Raw genomic sequence first — 21,282 nt, 5'->3', positions numbered from 1 at the left:
CAACTTTATGCCATAACGTGGTTTGCTGAGCAGACCAGCCTGCATATCAGGCCAGGTGTAGTTCTAATATAGATTAAAATTGCCTGCATCCTTAACAATTAATCTGTCTCTTGTGAGCTTGCTCTTTTTTGGATCAGATCTCCAGGGCTGAAGATCTCTGGGTGAACTGACAACACTGGATTTCCAAAGTGGAGGCACGGACCCTGGAGGAAGAGGGATGACTCCACCAAGTGCAGGTCACTCTGAAACAGCCAGTCAGCAGCCTCTGCAGCAGAAGGTGGGGTTGTCAGAGGTTGAGGGCCACTAAAAACACCTGGGGTCACGCAAAGTGGGGTCAAGATACTCAAGTGCTGGTGTCCCCACGACAACATCCTTAGCCAAGGAATAGGGGCAGCTCAGAGAAAGAATTCCTGTGTCTCCCCTTACTCTATCATCCAGGCATGTAATTTTAAATTAGATTAGGAAGTGGACCCACCCAGAATTATAAAGCATTAGGAGGGGAAGTATTAGTAGAGATAGAACAGAAGTATAACCAAGTCCCCCTTCCTCCACGAAGCCTTCCCTAGTTCAAACACCGAGCTTCCTATTCTGTGAATACCCATCATAGCTGTTCATTCAACAAATGTGTGGTGAGCACCTGTGCTGGGAGCTGTGGCGTCTGGATACAATTAAGGCACGGTCCCTCATCCTGTCGACTCTACCTTGGCAATCACGTCCATCTCTCTTTGTCCATTGCTCTCTTCCCACTGCAGCCATTCAGTTCCTCATTGGCTCTTGCTGGTCTCACTCAAAAACCTTCTAACATATTCTCTCCACCTCCTCCACCCCCAAAAAAGCATGATATAACTCTTATTAGGTTAATATTCCCAAATCACAACTGCAATCAGGTCACCCTTTTGCTCAAAACTCTCAATTCCCCATTACTAACTCAATAAAATTCAAACTCCTTAGCCTGACCCCAACCTCTCTTTCCAGTTCATCCTCCACTACTCCCCTTCTCACGCCCCACCCTCCAGCCAAATCAAATGAATTGGTGTTTGTACATGCCCCATAATGTCTATTTTGGTTACGTCACTCCATTTAGAATGTCCTTCTTCCCATCCTTAAAGGTCCAATTCAAAAGTCACCTCTCATAAACCCTTCCCCAAAGTCCCACAACTAAATGTAAATTGTTCTCTGAATTCTCATGGCCCTTTAACTTTAGGCCCTTTAACCTAAGATAAATAATTTTCCAACTTATATTAGATTCCCTTAATAGCCTGTAAGCCCAAGAGCAAGATCTCTGATTTAACCTTGTACCCCTCTGTAGACCTTACTCATGGAGGCTACTCAGACATTTGTGACTGAACAAACTCTAGCCGGAATGGAATATTGTGCTAGTCTAGGAAAGGGCTGTGCAAATGTGCAGTAAGGGAAGAAAACTGCTTTTGGTGTAACATAAACTCAACTAGGGCAAAGATCTCTATTTTGTACACTGACATATCTCAAGTACTAAAAACAGTGCCTAGATACAATAGATGTTAGCTCAGAGCTGGTCTTCCTCAGCAAAAAGAGGAGGATTAGCATGGATGTTAGCTCAGGGCTGATCTTCCTCACAAAAACATAAATAAATAAAAATAAAAAAACAGTGCCTAGATAACAGGTGCTCAATACATATTTGTTGAATGCAAGAAATGGATGAAGGAAGCTTTCACAGAAAGCTTATAAACTGAGCAGTGAAAAATAGAATTTGGTTGACAGAGAAGGGCACTCCTGGGAGAGGGAAAACATGAGCTGAATGTGGAAGTGGGAGAGTACAGCTTATTCACTACACGGTAGGAAGCCCGAGGTGGCAGCAGCACAGATAATTTAGAAAGAGCGAGAGGTGAAGAAACTCGGAGTAGGTTAGGTTGTCGAAGTCTTGAGTTCTATACTAAAAGCTTGCTCTGATTTTATCAGTAGCCAGTTGAATGCGTTGCGAGGCTTTGAGGAAAGCCCATGTCCAATCTGTGTTCCAGGACAGTAACTCTGGTAGCAGAAAAGCTGTGATCAGGGGTAGGAGACCAGTTAGGTTATTGAGTAGTTCAGGTGGGTGACCTTACCTGTAGGAACAGGAAGGAGATAGGACAAATTAGAGTCACTAATGTTTGGCATTTCATTCTTCCTTAGGCATTGATTTAAATCTTTCTAACTTGATCATCCCTGTCCTTCACACAGTTCCATTTCCTATTTTCTTCTCAGTGCCTAGCAGAGCAGGCTTTCAATGGACAGGAGAAGCAGGCAAGAGGCTGATTTTGTGGTATCACTTAAGACAGTGCCTGTGTGTGCAGAGAATGACTGAGGTTTTGTTAAAATGCGGACTCTGATTCAGTGGGCCTCAGAGACTCCATTTCTTCCTAGCTCCCAGGGGATGCTCATGCTGCTGGTGGAGGGACCACACTTTGCTAGCAAGGACTTAGAATCCAGCTTGGACACGAGGTACTTAATTGTGGTAGCCCAGAAGCAACAGCACCCACGGTCAAGTGTGTGGGCTCTGAAGCAAAGACGGCCTAGGTTCACAGCCACCTCTGCCTGTCACTTCACTTCTCAAGTCTCTTCCCACATCTCATGTGTAAAGTGGGGTAATGATCGTACCCCCACAACGGGTCATGTGAGGATTAAGTTTGTTTTTCTGTAAAGAACGTTAACACAGTGCCTTGCAGCGGTGTCTACAATGCAGGAGCTTGTGGGGAGGAGGAGACTGTGGCAGGGGTTTAGGAAAGCAGCAGCAGAGGGTTTCCTGCATATAGTGAAGTTGAGCACCCTGCATGGCGTCTGCTTGACAACTTCCCTCCATGTTCACTTTCTGTAACGAGACAATCCCACCCCTTACATCAACCTGAGTTTATTTTTATCTATTTCTTTATTTAATTTCTTCCTTTTTATCCCCATATCCCACTTACTCCTCCCATGGGCAACTAGAATGCCTTTATTGTGTATCTTTTGGTTTCTGTGTGTTCCTACAAAATGTTTTGTTTTGTGTACATGCATTTTTAATTTACATAAATGGTACTGTGTTATAGATCTCATTCAATTTCTTACATTTCCCACTCAGCTTTGTATGTTCAAGACTGACCCACGTGGCCACATGTATATCTCAGCCAATATTCCTAACTGCTACCCAGTTCTTCCTGGTGCACCCACCATATTTTACCGGCCCCCTCTACCTCCCACTTTCCAACAACCCACACCCAGACTGTCTGCAGCCCTTGACCACCGCAAATTGGGTCCCATGAATAATCCCACACATGCCCTCTCATCATCTGTCCTAGGCTTAAGTAAGAGTGCAGGTCAGGCTGTGCCATCAGGCCTCTGTCACTGCTCCAGACCAGGCACCTTCTCCATGTTGGCCCCAGCAGGGTATTCGTCACAAAATGGAGAAAAACCGACAGGAGCACTTTTTCTTTTTTTGCTAGTAGCAAGTTTTATTCCAGGCAACTGCAAATCAGCAAAGGGGACACTCACATAGGACTCGGAAGCCCACTTCCATCTTCCCAAACAACAGTGGGGTAGGTATTCAACACTGAGAGACAAGCGTCTGTGGGCTTTTTCTCCATCATCTCCGGAACAGTCAGTCCCAGAACTAATTTGGCAAGTGTGTAATCTGAACAACCTCGAGAAACAACTGGTGCAATAGGAACAAACTCAAACAACCACTGGCATAAGCTGAACAACCTTAAGTAACAAAGTCGTCTTCTACCCTGGAGGCTGCAGAACCACAGCCATGACAGGGATGCAAGAGGAAGAGAGGGCGGTGGTGAGAAACCTGAACTCCCAGAAGCAGCACCATCCTCTTAGCTTCTTTACAGGACCCCCCATACTCAGCAAAGCCTTTGGGGTCTATCCTACTCTTCTCTTCCTCTCGGTCCTTCTGATTCAGTTAGCTCCATCTGAGCAGGCCAAGGACCCCACAAGAAGGAACCCAGCACTATGCCCCTGATCTCTGGCCTAACTAGTGTGGGTGGGCTAAAAGAGCCCCATAAATGATTCCCTCCTAGAGGGTAGGCCCAGTCCCCATGTTAGGAACAACTTCTACAACTCTGGAAATTTAAAAAACAAGTGTCGGACTGTATTTTTTAAAGTCAGTTAAAATCTAATTCCAAAAAAGATTCTTCAGAGCAGGATAAGCAATTCATTTAAATTATTTCTTCTACTTGTTATTAACAAAGAGACTACAAAAGAAGAGAAACAGAGGGTTATGCTTCCCAGAACTCTTCCACACACCTGCTCATTCCTTTGGCCCAACTCAACCCCATGGGAAGACCTGAAATGCTGGCTCAGGCCCTGGAACCAGCCACCAGTCCCTGTGGGGTCAGAGAGCCAACCCCAGCCCATGAGTACCAGCATGGATGGGAAAACCAGAGACGTGAAGGTGCCAAAGAGACAGCACACTCAGCAGCAGGGTCAAGACGGCAGGGAGACGCTTGGCCCCAGACTCCTCTTCCACACGGTTTTCAAGACAGCCTTTGGGCTTGTCCTGGTGCTTGGTCAAGGGAAGGCAAATCAAAGTGACCCCTCTCAGGAAGAAGTCAGTCCCTGACTCTGCACAGTGTCTCTCTGGGGGGACCAATGCCAGCCCCCTCCGCCCCCCCGACGGGCGAGGGGCTGGCACCCTTAAAGCAGGCCATTGGGCCTTCCAGGCTCCGGGGCCACCCCGCCCCGCTCCCGCTGGTGGATCTTCTGGTGCTGCAGGAGGTGCTGCTTCTGGACAAAGCTCTTCTCACACTCGGTGCAGCTGTAGGGCCTCTCGCCTGTGTGGATGCGCTGGTGCCGCACCAGATCAGACGGGTGGCTGAAGCTCTTGCCACAGTAACCACAGATGAGGGAACTCCGGCTTTTCCTCCAAGGGATGTGGCCAGGCAGGGCAACCAGGCTGTTGGGCGAGAATCTCTCCTGGACACGATGGCCAGCACTGGGCGCCTCCTGCAAGTGGCAGCGCTGGTGGGTCACCAGGCTCACCCTGCAACTGAAGCTCCTCATGCACACGGTACACTGATGCAGCTTTGCCTTCCTGGACTGTGGCTTAAGCTGTGGCCTGGGCCTAAGGCTCTCCTCTGGCTCTGAGGCTGCATAAGACTCCCACTCCGAGTGCGTCCGCAGATGTGTCGCTAGGTGCTGCTTACAGCGGAAGCCAATCTCGCACTCAGAACATTCATAGGGGCCAGAAGTGTCCCTTTTCAGCTTCAGGCCCTGCCCACATTCCTGACCCAGTTGCACCTGCCCATTAGATTTCTGCTTTGGGGGGCAGCCCAGAGTTGTGCCACTGCTAGGGTCTCTACTGTCCCCAGTGGGCTCCTCTAAATTAGTGTTCCTGAGACCTGACTCCAAGAGGACATAACTGCCCTGACCATCCCAGAGCTCAGTCTGCTCTGGGCTCAGGAAAGCCTGCTCTTCAGCAATGCCCGAGAACTCTCCAGGAAGATCCGCAGAGCCTTCCTGTGTGTACTGTATCTCCTGCTTGATCATAACCCCTTCTGCTGGCAAGGGAAAGAAAACCAACAAAAAGATCACACTCCAGCACCACCAGTTTCTTCGGAGCTAAATAAACATCTGTGAATTTCAGAAAGGCTCAAATCAAAGCACTCCGAGATCAAAGGAATTTGGACAATTAGGAGGGGGATGAGACTGACAGGACCTGAAAAACTAAACCTATACTCAGGTAGAGACATGTTGGTTGGAAATCTGAATATATTAATCTTATAGAACAATGTTATAAATGATAGTTCTCCAAGCTTGTCCACATTTTGTATTCAATCCCTGTGAAAAATGGCAAAACATACTGTGACACTATACTAATTTAAGAGAGTATTCAAATAATAAATGTGAATGATTTAAAAAAAAAAAAAAACTAAACCTATAGCTTAAAAATTCATGTATTGAGTTCTGTTCTTCCTGCCAGTTCTCCTCAAATTACCTGGCTTACAAATGCTTCTCCTGCCTCTCCCCAGTCAGCTTCACTCCTGAAGATCTGATGAACCCTATTCTTAATCTCCAGCAGGTTTGGACTATAGCCTATTATGTACTCTACCCCATAGGGCATGAAGGATTATGATACGGTCATGAGTCTGAAGGACTCCACATAGTGGCAAGCAGTTAGACACACATAAAATAGGTGAACTACCAATAACCATAAAGAAGTCTGGGATAAGTAAACGCCAGATGAGGTTGCTGATAGTCAGTGTTCAGCAGTTTAGCAGTGAGCAAGATTACTATATGCTGCAGGGGGCGGGGAGGGGTGGAATATTCTGGAGCCACTCACCTGGGTGGACACCACCTGGGCCTTCCTCCTCCAAGTTACCCAGCATCTCTGTCCCCAACTCTGCATCTCCTTCTGGCTGGCCAAGGACCTCTGGGTTGGAAACAGCACAGTGTGAGCCCAGGAGAGAGCTCACTGCACACTGGCCAGTTGCCCATGAACAGGGTGACCAATGTCAGGGAGTTGATATGAAAACTTCAAATGATTCAAAGGCTACTTGTCACTTTCCCCTAGCAGTCTGGGACAATTAGAAAATTATGGCCAATTCAAATGATCTACTCAGCAAGCTGCTGCCTTCAATGTCCCTTCATAAGTCACTTGTGGCTCAGGCGGTCAGGTTCCAGAGCCCACTATCCTTCTCCTCAACACCACCTCTTCCTCACATGTACATGGTTTCAAGTGTCGCTTCCTTGCACGGTATCCAATTTCATCTGTGCTAAAGCACTACAATAAGGTGCACCGTTAGCCCCGCTGTGGCAGACAAGGAAATAGCCATTAGCAGAACACATGACCCAAGTGAGGTCACACAGTCACCACTCTGACCCATTTGCTACTTCCCTCCCCACTCCACTCTGCTGCAGCACACTGGTCTTCCTGACACAATCCCATGATCCTATGTTTTAACAGATTTTGTCTACCAAAAAAAATGCATTTATTATGTAATAGGTAATATTTTACATAAACATTACATATAAATATTTTACATATAAAAATAGCTAAGGGGCCGGCCTGGTGGCGCAAGCGGTTAAGTGCGCAAGCTCCGCTGCGACAGCCCGGGGTTCGCCAGTTCGGATCCCGGCGCGCACAGATGCACTGCTTGGCAAGTCATGCTGTGGCGGCGTCCCATACAAAGTGGAGGAAGATGGGCACGGATGTTAGCCCAGGGCCAGTCTTCCTCAGCAAATAAAGAGGAGGATTGGCAGATGTTAGCACAGGGCTGACCTCCTCACCAAAAATTTAAAAAAAATAAAAAAATAAAAATAAAAATAGCTAATATTTTACAAATATATTTTACATATAAAGCTAATATTTTACATCTTTATATGTAAAATATTAGCTGTGAAGCAGCACTTCTAATCAACACAAAATAAACACTGAGACAACGACTGGCTATAATTCCAGCCAAATGCCAAGGAAAATTTTTTGGTTAGCCTGTGCTGCCTGCCTCATCCCAGGTAACAAAGGATTTCTTGTCAAATAGTCTTAAGTATGAAAAACAGCACGAGGAACCCCAGCCATATTACACCACAATGCATGTGATGGCATCCTATCTATTAGTCAGTATTATCAAGAACTAACTATGTGACCACAGAGAAGAAACACAAAATGCACAACATGGAAACCTCTCCAAAAGTTTCCAAAAGAAACTCCCGTTTCTCAGCCCAGCACAGGCCGACAGAGGATCCAAGGCCAAACAGAATCTCAGGTGCAGTCCGGCTCACAGCTCCTGGCAGGAACTGTAGGACATCTGACAGAGAATTCTAGGGGAAACTGCTACTTACTCAGAGAGACCAGAGTCTCATAGTTGCTCTTCATCACATTCCTGTAAAGCTCCTTCTGCCAGTCCTCCAGATTCTCCCACTCCTGCTCTGAAAAAGAGACTCCATCATTTTCAAGTGACCTGGATGCCTGAAATCACAAATGTCACACAATGAGTGCCTCCAATCACAGCCATGAAGGAAAAGCCAGCAACTTAAAATCTTAGATAACAAAAGGCTGGGCTCCCTGTCTCATCTAACTCTTAATCCTCAAGGGGACTACCTTGGGGGCCTCCCCCTTGCTGCCCGGGGGCAGCCGCAGGACCCAGAAGTTCCTGTTTCTCAGCAGGTTCTCCATGTTCTCCAGCCGCCTCTGCAGCAGCCCGTACTCCTGCAGCAGGGTCCCCAGGATGGCCCACTTGCCCTCCAGCTGGTTCCCGAACTCCACGGCCATCTTCTCGCAGTCAGACAGCTTCTTCTCTGCTGTCCCCGTCCGTCCCTCCAGGCTCTGGAGCTGGGCAGCCTGGGACTCCATCTTCGTCTCCACGGCCTGAATGGCAGCCACCACTGTCCAGAGTGAGATCTCCGTGGTCTGCAAACAGGAGCTTTTCTCTGTTGCTTGTGGGGACAGTGTGGAAGAAGTCAAAGGTGTGGAGTGGTGCTTCCTCCTGTGCTGAAGAATCAGACATGGGGTCAGTCAGTGTCATTTCCAAACATCCAGTAAAGAAAACAATGCCCATGTGCGCGCAGGAGCACGTAGAGTACCTAGTTTCTACTTTTTTTTTAAAGCATGTTCTTTTGTTTCCTGATACTGCAAATTATACACGCACATTGTATTCAGAAAATACCGAAAAGCAGAAAAAAAAGTTATGTAAAATACCACCATCTAGAAATAAGCTGTTAGAATTTTGGTGTATTTCCTATAAGTTTTTTTCACCTTTTAACTTATTTCTTCTTCAACAAAATTGAAATCATATTGTACATAACGTTTTGTTACCTGCGTTTCACACTTAACATATTCTATAAGACTTTCCCATGTCGGTATTCATTTTCCAAACCTATTTCTTTCTAGTTGATATTTTGGACTATTTGTAATGTTTTGCTATGATAAATGATTTAATTTACACCCACTCTTGACTCCACATTCCTGCCAGACTTTATAGTTGATCATGTCACTCTCGCTGAAAACCTTTCAACGGCTTCCTACAACAAAGACAAGATTCCTTAGCAGGACCTACAAGACTTACCCATTCATCTTTGCACCCTAGCAGCTAGTACAGTGAATAAAATTTATTAAATCCTTAATAAGCATTTACTGAAATGATATGACTAAATCTACCGATATTTTCCTTATACTTCTCATTTTTATGGTCTGTCCCCAACAGTAGGAAGATTACTGTGGATGATGCTCAAAATTACTAAACCCAACCCTTGGGCAGTCTGCTTGAAGCTGCCCTCTTACCCTCATTGTCCCACTGCTTGTTCACGTCAGTCCTAAACCCCTCAAAGCTTCGTATTCTTTTATGTGGCACACACTTTATTCAAGGCCATTTCTCTAACCACAATGAGGACACTGAGAGGAAATGTCTCTGGAAGAACTGCTGGGCCGGGCTTATGGTCTGGAGAAACAGGACAAAAGGAAACCGACTGGCACAGAACTGAACACTTAAGCTTAGCCATGACCTACTCTGGTTAACCAACCCACTCAGTTCATTATCAAACATATGGGTCAAAAGCTTAAATATCCCCCCTAAAAAAGATTTAAAGAAAAGTTTAATGTAAAAGATAAATACAAATGAAATAAAACAAAACATTAGATTATTAGATAAATTTATTTCATCACACGTTCTGCTTTTAACTTTAAGTCTCTAGCTTTTTGGAGTCTCCTCTTTCCTTTCTGTGGCCCAGCATTTTGTTGCTTGCTAACACTTTTTCCAAACAGGAAGGTGGGTCAGGGTCTGAGCAGAGGAATAACATCCTCCTCCACATAGTAAAAGGCTGAAAAGAGGAGTTAAAACCCAGTTTCTACTTCTCTTCTGTTTTGAATTATCTATCATGATGGAAACAATTCAAATGTCCATCACCTGGTAAACGGACAAACCAAGTGCCATCCTTCCATATGTTACGGGTTGAATTATGTCTCCCCCCCAAAATAGGTTGAAGTTCTAACTCACAGTACCTCAGAATGTGATCTTATCTGAAGATAGTCTTTACAGAGCTAATCAAGTTAAAATGAGGTCATGAGGGTGGGCCTAATCCAAGATGATTTGGGGTTCTATTAAAATAGGGGAAATTTGGACACAGAAACAGACACACAAAGAGGAAGGACCATGTGAAGACACACATAGTGAGAAGCCAACCACCATGTGAAGATGGAGGCAGAGGTTGGCGTTATGCTGCCACAAGCCAAAAAAATGCCTGGGGCCACCAGAAGCTATGAGAGAGGACTGGAACAGATTCTCCCCCATGGCCTTCATAAGGAACCAACCATGTGGACACCTTGATCTCAGACTTCTAGCCTCCAGAACTGAGACAATACATTTCTGTCTGTAAGCTACCCAGTTTGTGGTACTTTGTTACAGCTGCCCTAGAAAACTAATATACCATATAATAGAATACTACTCAGCAAGAAAAAGGAACAAACTATTAACACATGTAACAACATGGATGAATCTCAAAAGCATTATGCTAAATGAAAAGCCAGACCACAAAACGCTACACACTGTATTCCATTTACACATCATTCAGGAAAAGGCAAAACCATAAGGACAGAAAACAGACCTGTGATTGCCAGGTGCTGGGGGTGGGGAGGAGACTGATTACAAAAGGGCACTTTCTGAGATCTTGGTAAAATGATGGCTACACATTTGTCAAAACTCACTGAACTGTATGCCTAAAGAGTGAATTTTAGGGCCAGCCCCGTGGCTTAGCAGTTAAGTGCGCGCGCTCCACTACTGGTGGCCCGAGTTCGGATCCCGGGCGTGCACCGACGCACCACTTCTCCGGCCATGCTGAGGCCGCATCCCACATACAGCAACTAGAGGGATGTATAACTATGACATACAACTATCTACTGGGGCTTTTGGGGGAGGGGGGAAGGAGGAGGATTGGCAATAGATGTTAGCTCAGAGCCGGTCTTCCTCAGCAAAAAGAGGAGGATTAGCATGGATGTTAGCTCAGGGCTGATCTTCCTCACAAAAAAAAAAAGAGTAAATTTTACTGTACGTAAACTGTATCTCAGTAAACAGGACTTAGAACGTCAAGGCAGGAAAAAATGTTAGCTGTCATAAAAAACACTAGAACAAACAGGGAGACAATATTTATAAACAGGATATGATACAGAAAGAAAAAATAACCCAAAAATAAAACTGCAGACTATAACTGTGAAAGTGGAAATGCAAGTGGTCAATAAGCAAATGAAAAGACAACCACATTAGCAGTCAGGAATGCAAACACAACCAAGTGAAACCACTTTTCACCCACCAGATTCAGAAATATGAAAATGAGGGACAAGGAACAATAATCAGAGCTGACTATGATGAGGTAAAACTGGCACTTTCATAACACTCCTGGAAGGAATGAAAAATACTACACACTTTTAGGGAAGAAAATCTCAAAAAAGTCATTAAAAACCCTTTCACCTAGTAATCCCACTTATGGGAACCTATCTTACAAAACTAAATGGCATTATTGTTCAAAGACATACATATGAAGATGATTACTGGTAACATTCTTTGGAATAGCCAAAACCTGGAAACAATCTAGATGTCTATTAATAAGGGAATGGCTAAATAAATTATGGCACAACCAAAGATGATGTCATACAACTGTTAAAAAGAATGAGTTAGAGCTATATGTACTGTTTGGAAGAGTGTTCATCATACAGTAGTAGGTTAAAAATCTAACTTTTAGGAAAATATATTTATTATGATACCGTTTTCCTAAAGAAGAGAAAATATATGTGTATATGTTTGTTTTAGCACACAGAAAGGTTTGGAAAGATATTCACCAAAGTATATTGTTAACATGAGCTATATTCAGGGGGACGAGAGGGAGGGATTTTAATCTTTGATTATAAACTATTGCTTGTTTGATTTTTTCAATAAACATGTATTCTTTCCTAATTTTTTTTCTTAAATTCCATATTTAAGAGTATTCCTAAAAGCAGTGAGAAATACAAAAAGGATACTTATACTGACCAGATTTCTGGATTTTCTGGGACAGTCCTGCTTGAATAGTGTATCATATTGTCAGATCATGTATCATATAGTGGGACTGCAGCTATGGTCTGAAACCCATGACCATTAAGTACAAGACACAATCCCTGTTGTTAAGGAACATACAATCTGCTTGTGTGAAACACAAAACAATTAAACAACATTCTAAAGTGATACTTGATTAAGTTGGACTAGATGATATTTAAGGTCACTTCCAACTCTGAGATAAGACGACTTTCTGAAGAGAAAAGACGAATTTTTAATATTGAATAGTTTATTCAAAAGGTATAAAGTAGTGACAACAAATCTTTACGTAACCACCACTCAGTTAAAAAAATAAATTAAAAAATATATAGGGCCAGCCCTGGTAGCCTAGTGATTAAGTTCAGTGCGCTCTGGTTCAGTGGCCCAGGTCAGTTCCTGGGCGCAGACCTTCACCACTCGTCAGTGGCCATGCTGTGGCAGCAACCCACATACGAAACAGAGGAAGACTGGCAACAGATGTTAGCTCAGGGTGAATCTTCCTCAAGCAAAAAGAGGAAGATTGGTGACAGATATTAGCTCAGCGCAAATCTTCCTCAGCAGAAAAAAAAATATATATATATGTATCACATATGTATATACACACATATACACATACACATATGTGTATCACTTTTGCAGTCCTTTGTGCAACTCTCTGAAGTAACTACTATCCTGAATTTGGTTTTTTACTATTAATTGCCTTTTTTTATGTTTTACACCATATGTTTGTTTCCAAAACAATATGTTCTTTAGTTTTGCATGTTTTAGGATTTTATATAAGTGGAATCATTCTTCTACAACTCCTAGGAATAGCTTGTAATTGCAGGTGGCTGTAATTAATTCATTTTCACTGCTGTATAATATTCTATCATGTGACTATACCACAATTTATTTTTCCATTCCACTATCAATGTGTCCCCATCTTTGTCATTATAAACAGTGCTATGATGAACAGGATTGTACATGCCTCCTAGTAGACATGGGCAAGTTTCCCTAGGGTATAGTCCTAGGAAGGGAATTGTTGGCTCATAGGGTATACACACATACTAAACTTAAGCAGATAATGCCAAATGTTTTCTAAAGTGATTGTACCAATTTCACTCCTTTCAGAAATATATATGTATTCTGGCTGTTCCACGATTTCACCAACATTTGTTACTGTCAGACTAAAATTTTTATCCCTCTAGTAGACCTGAAATGTACCTCATCATGGTTTTCATCTGCTTTTTCCTTGATTACTGACAAAGGATAAGCATCTTTTTTATGTTTATTGGCCATTCAGATTTCCCCTTCAGTGAACTACCTGCTGAAGTCTTTTATCCATTTATCTTTTGGGTTATCTGACTTTTCCTTATGGTCTCATAAGATTTCTCTGTAAATTCTAGATACTAATCTTTATCAGTTACATGTGTTACAAATATCTTATTTGTGCCTCCTTTTTTTTACTCTCTTTATTACCATTTGATAAAAAGTTCTTAACGTTAATGGAGTTGAGTTTTATCAGTGTTAATTCTTTTATGGTTTGAACTTTCATGTCAGGTGTAAAAAAAATATCTGTATCTCACAATACTGCCTTCTAAATACTTTAGTTTGACTTTCACATTTAAGTATTTACCTCAACTAGAATTGATATTTGTGTATGGTGCAAGGCTCAATTTTGATACGGGAAATCAACAGATCTAACTATCAGGAAAAATCCATCATTTACCCACTGGTCTATAATGCTATCTCTGTCATAAATCAAGTTTTCATACATTTCAGTCTGTTTCTGGCACCTCTCTTCTGTTCCACTTTCTATTTTCTATTGCTTTACCAATATGACTGTTTTAATGACCACAGCTTTTTAATAATTATTGATATCTGGTAAGGCAAGTCCCACCTCCTTGTTTTACAGGAGTATCTTGACTATTTTTGGCCTGTTGATATTCTACAAACTTGAAAGTTTTCACAAAAATATCTTGAGAGATTCTGTCTGGAGCTGCATCTAATCCACAGATAAATTTGAGAAGTGACATCTTTAGGATAAAATGTTTCAATCCATACACATAGTAAACACTCCTTTTTTAAGGTATTTTTAATATACTTTGATATTTAAACATATTCCCTAGGTACCTGTCCAATCATCAATTGCTGTATAATAAATAATCCCAAAATTTAGTGGCTTAAGACAACTATTTTGTTCATGAATCTGCAATTAAAGAAGGGTTTGGCAGGGACCATTTGTCTCTGCTCCACTCTGTGTTAAGTGGAGCAAATCACAGGCAGGCAGGCGCTGAAATCACCTGAGGAACCCCAAGACATATGTAGAGGGCACATGGAGATTTCTGCCTGACAGCCCTACCTAAGGTCCCACTTTACAGTCAGTATCAACCACCAGACATGCATGAACACCCTTTCATTTCTAATAGGGATTTTTTTAACATTCTCTCTTTTTTCTTCATTAATATCACTATACATTGAAATTATATATTGATAGATATATGGATAAAAGAATTAATCATATCCTCTATATCTGTACTGTCCAATATACAAAACATGGTTGTTTAAAATTAAATTGTAAATTCAGTTCCTCAGTCACACTAGGTACATTTCAAGTGCTCAATAGCCACATGTGACTTGTGGCTACTATACTGAACAGTACAGAGAGAATATTTGCATCATCTCAGAAAGTTCTATTGGATGCACTACAACCTTACTAATTTTTTTCTGCTTGATAAAATACTAAGATTGTATTAAAATCTTCAACTATGATAGTGAATTTTCCTTGCAGTTCTATCAATTTTTGTTTTATATACGTTGAGGCTATATAATTAGGTGCATATAACAAATGTCATATCAAGCTGGTAAATTGAGTCTTTTACCATTTTAAAAGTAGTAGTAGCCCTCTACCTCTAGCAATATTAATATAGTTAAGCCAATTTTCTTTTGATTAGAATTAACCTGGTAAATATTTTCATATCCTTTTAGATTCAACCATTTTTATAGCTTTATCTTTTACTTGTATCTCTTATAAACCATATAGTTGGATTTTTCCCCCATCCTGACAATCTTTGCCTTTTAACTAGAACATTTAGTCCATTTACATTTATTGTAACTGTTGATCTATTTTTATTTACTTTTACTTTTTTTGTGCTATTTATCCCATCTTTCATCTTCTTTCTTGCCTTCTTTTAGATTTTTTTCTTATTTTATTATTCCCTCTTTTAATTTCTAAGTTATACAGCCAATTTCTAGTCTTTTAGCGACTATCCTACAAATTACAGGAAGCGCACTTACAAAGACCTTTAAACATTAGAATTCTGATCATCTCCTTTTACAATGCTGCCGTGTATTTTAATTCTGCCTTTGTTTTTAACCGCATAAGAGATTATTACTATTTTAGTCAACATTTGTTTAGATTTACCCATTTGCATGGATCATCGTACTTGCTTACATTTTCAGACTTTCCATTTTGGGTAATTTCCTTTTTTTTCCTCCTGAGGAAGATTTGCCCTGAGCTAACATCTGTGCCAATCTTCTTGTATTTTGTATGTGAGTTGCCCCCACAGCATGGCTGATGAGTGGTGTAGGTCTGCACCCAGGATCCGAACCTGCGAACCTGGGCCACTAAAGCAGAGCACACCAAACTTTAACCACTATGCTACAGGGCTGGCCCTGGGGATAATTTTCCTTTTACCTGCAGTATATCCTTCAGAATTTCCTTTAATGAGAGTGTATTAGTAGCAAACTGTCAGTTTTAATTTGTCTGAAAGTATCTTTATTTTACCCTTGTTTTGAAAGATACTTTTGCTGAGTATAAAAATCTGGGATCACAGTTATTTTCTTTCAGCCTATTGATGATATCATTCTATGGTTGTCTGGCTTCCATTGTTGCTCTTGAGAAGCTGGACTCCATTAGTTAAAGTTCATTTGAAGGCAGTCAGTCTTTTTTCTTTGGCTGCTTTTAAGAATTCTCTCTGCCTTGTATCCTGCACTTTCACTATTATGTGTCTAGGTAGAGATTTCTTTTTATTTATCCCGATTAGGATCTACTGGGTTTCTATGTATTAGCATTTGCATCAGTTCTACCATATCCTCAGCCATTAGCTATTCATCCAATATGGCCTCCAGTGCAAACTGTGTGTATGTTTTCCTTCTGGAATTCTAATATGCTTTTCTTCTGGAATTTCAGTGTCTGAAATCATTGAAGGCCTAGTTTTATTGCCCATTATTTTTACTGGCTTCTCCTTGTAGCTTTTCATTGCTTGTTTGGTAATTTTTTATTGTGAATTCATTTTTTTTGGACTTTTATCTATAAAAATTATTTGAAGTCTGAGTTAAATGTAGACTCCCACAGAAAAGATGTGTGTTCTTTTGTGATAGCTGGAGGCTATACTTTAAACTAAATTCTTGGCTTGAAGTTTCTTGGACCATCCAGGTCACATGAATTCAGGCAATAAACCCAATTGAGGGTCACCATGAATTCCCAAGGGGCACCTTGTACCCATCTCTCAGCACCAAGATTTGACATAATTTTCTTTGCAATCACCTGGGGTAAGTGCTTACTTTCATCTCACACTGAATGCTGTCCTTTGAAGTCTCAGCTTTATGGGGCAGAGACAGGAGACTTCTTGGACTCCCCACCTTAGGCCCTGAGTTTTGCCTTCTATTTTCTAGGCCCTTGAGGTCATAAACACCACAGATGAATGCTCAGCAAATGCCCTCAAAGTTGGCTTCAGAACTCTGCTTACCTCTTAAGAGTTCCCTCCTTCACTTAGTTTTTGGGCTCCAAGTATTCTTTACTGACATACATTTCAAATATGTTTGTGTTTTTTTCACCAGCATTTTTAGTTGTTTTCATCAGGCCATACTGTCATCTGAGAGGTACAGAATCCTCATCTGAAGAGAGAATGCCTGAGAAGAGAAATATGCTCAAGGACAATTTAAATACATTCTACAATGACAGATCCATAAGTTGCTTACAGCGTTTGGGATATGGGATTGTTTACAGTTTGGGATTGGGGAGGATCTTTAAGATTGCCTTTTAACAAGCTCTGTTGATGACATGTAAGTAACTATGCACTGACCAGTCAGGAAGAAGTACTCTGGAAGTCAGTAACTTGCCCTCCTGCTCCACTTTAGTACTAACTTGGTCTTGAGGAAAAGCCAAGTCTTTGACTGAATCACCTTAGCTTAAAGGAGTCAGATCAGGTAAATACTGTGAACATTTGTGTGTTGTTTTCACAATTCAACTGTAACTTCCCTGAAAGCAAACACTGTCTCTCTTTCAATCCTTTCCCTCTTAATTCCTACCCACTTCCTACAAGAATCAAATATATAGTGCATCCTCCTCATGGTAAAGTTTTCATCACAGGATCTCCTTAGCCCCCAATTCTCACCAAGATCTCACATGATTCTGAACATGTTTCTAGACCAAGAAATGTTGCACTAAAAACCAATTAAATTCCATCTGCCCCTTCCAGAGCAAAACCTCTTATATTATCAAACTAACCACTACTTTGGAATAATGTCAGAGCTGGCAGAAACCTTAGAGATCATCTAGCAACTAGTCCAACACTCTCAATTTACAGCTAAGGAAACGGAGCCCCAGAGTGAACACAGCTGCCTAAAATCACTAACCTGGACAGCTGAGAGCTGAGTTATGGCTGAAATACAGTTCACTGACCCCATCCCTAGGATTTTCCTCACCCCAAGCTCCGTGTCTTGACAGTCTCTGAATGGGGATGTTTGGGGGAGGGGGAGGGGGACGAGGAGAGGGAGAGCGATTAGATAGCTTCACAAACAAAACCCAGTAACTACACCGTGAAATAACACCTGTCCCTAAGGAGAAGAAGCCAGCCTGACTTCAGCCTGTGGCTGCGACCCCAAGACATAAGTCTGTAGCAAGACAGCGTAACAGAAGGAACGATCGAAACATATTAGGCCATGAACGAGCTGGCGCGGAGAGGCAACAAGTCCTGGGGTCCCGGAGCACCGGGCGAGCTCCCTGGCAGTGATGGGGACCTAGGGCTTCCAACCCGCGCCCCCTCTCCAGCCTGGAAACGGGCTCGCTTTTGGCACGACGGAGAAAACGCGTGGTGACGGTCACAAATCCAAGAACATGAAACAAGCCTCAGAGAAGTTTCTCGGCGAAGGCGCGTGGCGCTGGGACTCCGGCCCGACGCGGCGGGAACCGGAGAGGGGGCGGCAGAGCCCTGGGGTCGCGCGGGAGGTCGGTGTTCACCCGCGCCAGCCGCAGCCCGGGGACGCCAGCCCCGCCGGGTCCAGACTCGAAGCCCCGCCCCGGCCAGGGGCTCCGCCATCCCGACACGACCCGAGTCCGTGCCAGCAGAACTCTTACCCGAGCAGGCGCCGACTCCGCCATGGCTGCCAGCCGCCCCTCAACACCCAGGCCCCGCCTGATACCCCTCGGGCTGCGCGCGGTCCGCTGGGCACCCCCGACCCCTCCTGGAAGCCGCCCGCGGCGCCGTGTTGATACACGGTGCATTGTGGGAGTGCGACCCTCCGGGGCCAAGACGGGCTCCAGCCCCTCGTCCTCATCGAGCGGGATTCCCACTGCGCCCCCGTGCGGCAGGAGGGTGAACAGCACGAGGCGCCACGGGCCTGAGTGCGGGAGACCCTCCAAGTCCAGCGCAGGTTCAGAATTTGAGGCAAGCCCACCGGCCTTTGTGTGTCTTCTACATGCCCAACACTCTACTAGGTGCTTTGAGGGATTCAAGAATGTATAAAACTCAGACTTCGCTGAGGGAAGAACATGTAACCTAGTTGAGGAAAAGAGGTATGGTCCCAGACGGCAAGTGGTTTTATTCCAAAATTTCACCTGTTACTTCACTTTTTAGAAACTAGAGACATACTTCCCATATCAAAGTGTGGGATCAGGTGCCCAGGCCAACCCACTGGAGCCTATTAATTATGGTAATCACATTCCTTGGAAAATCCAAGATAGCCCTGATTTCAAATATTTAATCCAGCCAGCATGCTACTTGTTAGAGCGTTCAAAGTTTGATTTGGAAGGCATGGCTGCATTACTATTTCATCACACAATACACAACACTCCTGCAGCCATACATGCCTACTTTGTGCCACATTGACTATAGACAGGCAATGGACTTCCACTTCAAATGATAGGCAAGAAGCGCTGCCCCTGAGAACTAAACTCGTAAGATCAACAGAAAGTTCACATGACTGGTTCCTTCTTAGCATGCAGGGCTCAGTTCAGACTTTACCTCCTCAGAGAGACATTCCCTGTCCACGTTGTCTATAGCCCAACACCTCCTTCAGCCCAACGCTCAATCTAGTTGCCCTCCTTGAAATTTCTCATAGCATTTATCACTATCTGAAACAATCCTATTTTTCATTAGTTTACATGTTAATTACGTCTCTTTCACTAAAATGTCCCTCCACTGTATCCTCCATTTCTTGCACACAGAAGTGCTCATAAGTATTTTTGAATGATTGAATGGTGAATCAGGGAGTAAGGATAGGAAACGTCAACTCCAAGAGAAGATATGATGTCCAGGGCAACCAGATCGACAGGGGATTGATTGAATCACTAATTCATCTAAAGAAAGAATGGGCCCAGCTGAGGGAACTAGTCAGCCACGGAGATACTGTCCAGGGTCTGACCTACTGTCTCAGGCCAACAAAAACTTACTGTCAGATACAGAAAAAAAATGTATCACGGTTGTGGAGACAGACATACCAGACCACAGGATACTGAGGTCATTAAGCAGTTCAGCTATAGAACTCACGCCCTCTATTCTGTTTCTATGCTCACCAAGCAACCTTCTGATGATGCAGGTTTCTGTGTGGCTACTGGGAGACAACATGCGAGTCAGGCTGATGCAAATGTCCGGTCAACTCATGGACATTATTAAACTGATTCTCTGGCTTATCCATGAATCTCATGAAAGTCAGCATGACTGAGCATCCCTGACTCTGAGCCTGGAACTCTGGAAAAATATTTAGATCCAACTTCCAACCCGCAAGGGAGGCAGCACCAGGCACTGGTCTGCAGCCTCACGGGGTTGTGGAGAAGGTGTAGCACAGTGATTCAGAAAGTGGGGCTGAGGAGTGAGACCATCTGGGGCCCTAGCCCAGTGCTGCCACTTACAGGATGTGGACCTTGGGCAAGTCATTAACTTCTCAACACCTCCGTTTCCTCATTATTAGTGGGAAATAGTAGTACCACTTATCTCATAGAGTTGCTGTGCGGGTTAAATGAGTTACTTCAAGTCAAGTGCTTAGAACAGTGTCTATCACAGGTTAAGAGCTCAAGAAGCACTCCCATCGCTATTCTTCTTTGCGTCCCGGCTCCTTCACTTACTAAGTGAGGTGGCTTGTGCTCACTCTGCCTCAGTGTCTTCCCATGGAGAACACGAACACCACACCCTAAGGTGGTTGATGGAATTTAAAGAAATAACATGTAAGTAAAGTGCTTATGTAGCTGAACGCCGGGCATATAGCAAGCACTCAGGAACAGGCAGTTTCTCGTTTCTGGTTTGTTTTTGCTTTGGCAAGGTCCAAGCCTTGCACTGCAATGAATTCACCAAGATAAATGTCACCTTGTTGTGTCTCCTAGAAGCCACACACTTGTCCTTTCCCAATGACACTCAGATCTTGACACATGCCTTTAAATAAAGTTTTAAATGAGGTTTATAAATATTCTCACTGGTGGTAGTAGAGATTAGAGGAATCAAGAAAATATACTTAGTCCCTGTATCCTGTCATCTCTATAGCCGTAGAACATGAATGTAACACGCAGAGCTGAAAGTGACCTTAGACATTCACCCACACCCTCATTTTTCGTGACAGAAGAAAGTACTCTTTGAATCACAAGTAATATAAAGTTTAAAATAATGCTTTAAAAATACCTATCTTCTCCTTTAAATTTTCTATCGTGTGTATGATTTACAGCATACATTTTAACATATATATGTACACATATGTATGCCCAAATGTTTTTTCACTCAAGAAAGTTTATAGACCACAGCTCTATTCCACTCAGTTGAGATCCTTTTTATTCTGTTCCCCTTGCTAGCCTGCAAGTCTCTAGATGGCAGGGAGCATGTCTTTTGTGCTCCTTCTCTCGCATAAATAACCCCCGGGGAGCATGCCCCCACCAGGCTTCCAGGTCAGTGAGAATCCTGGAATAAATACGCCTTGGATCTAGCTGCCCCCCTGCTGTATATATGTGCGTAGTGGACATCGGTTAACTTTGTCAGCCTTGCACTTCTCCCCTCCTCTGGGCATAAATGCACCTCCTTTCCTTTGAGGACGGCTCCTCCCT

The 21,282-nt window shown here is 43.2% G+C and overlaps 1 protein-coding gene across 4 annotated transcripts; it reads right to left on the bottom strand.

The window, feature by feature from the left end:
- Positions 1-3,224: 3,224 nt before the first annotated feature.
- Positions 3,225-18,588, bottom strand: ZNF212 (zinc finger protein 212). 4 transcript variants are annotated; one of them, XM_087432421.1, is made up of 6 exons: positions 18,334-18,414; positions 16,724-16,886; positions 8,036-8,425; positions 7,777-7,903; positions 6,278-6,367; positions 3,226-5,495 (listed from the first exon to the last, which is right to left on the bottom strand). In XM_087432421.1, the coding sequence occupies exons 3-6, from the start codon at positions 8,285-8,287 to the stop codon at positions 4,633-4,635; spliced, it is 1,332 nt and encodes a 443-aa protein (XP_087288547.1). In that variant the 5' UTR covers positions 8,288-8,425; positions 16,724-16,886; positions 18,334-18,414; the 3' UTR covers positions 3,226-4,632. The 4 variants fall into 4 exon arrangements, with proteins under 4 accessions (XP_004430692.2, XP_087288547.1, XP_087288562.1 ...); XM_087432436.1 differs by having other exon boundaries at positions 8,036-8,420; XM_004430635.3 differs by lacking the exon at positions 16,724-16,886 and having other exon boundaries at positions 3,225-5,495; positions 18,334-18,588.
- Between the last annotated feature and the right edge of the window lie 2,694 nt (positions 18,589-21,282).

The sequence above is a fragment of the Ceratotherium simum genome, chromosome 1, assembly GCF_057802395.1.
Source record: "Ceratotherium simum simum isolate JZ-2026a chromosome 1, ASM5780239v1, whole genome shotgun sequence".
Taxonomy (NCBI): Eukaryota; Metazoa; Chordata; class Mammalia; order Perissodactyla; family Rhinocerotidae; genus Ceratotherium; species Ceratotherium simum.
The sequence above is the reverse complement of the archived record's forward strand: the minus strand, read 5'-3'. Positions and strand labels throughout refer to the sequence as shown.

What these genes read in the sequence shown, in the direction of transcription:
- ZNF212 (XM_004430635.3), bottom strand. Translation starts at nt 18,480, where the DNA reads ATGCACCGTGTATCAACACGGCGCCGCGGGCGGCTTCCAGGAGGGGTC. An exon ending in CGGAGTCGGCGCCTGCTCGG is followed by an intron (nt 8,426 to 18,333) that starts GTAAGAGTTCTG and finishes CTGATTCTTCAG; the next exon opens with CACAGGAGGAAGCACCACTC. An exon ending in CCCAGGTGGTGTCCACCCAG is followed by an intron (nt 5,496 to 6,277) that starts GTGAGTGGCTCC and finishes TTCCCTTGCCAG; the next exon opens with CAGAAGGGGTTATGATCAAG.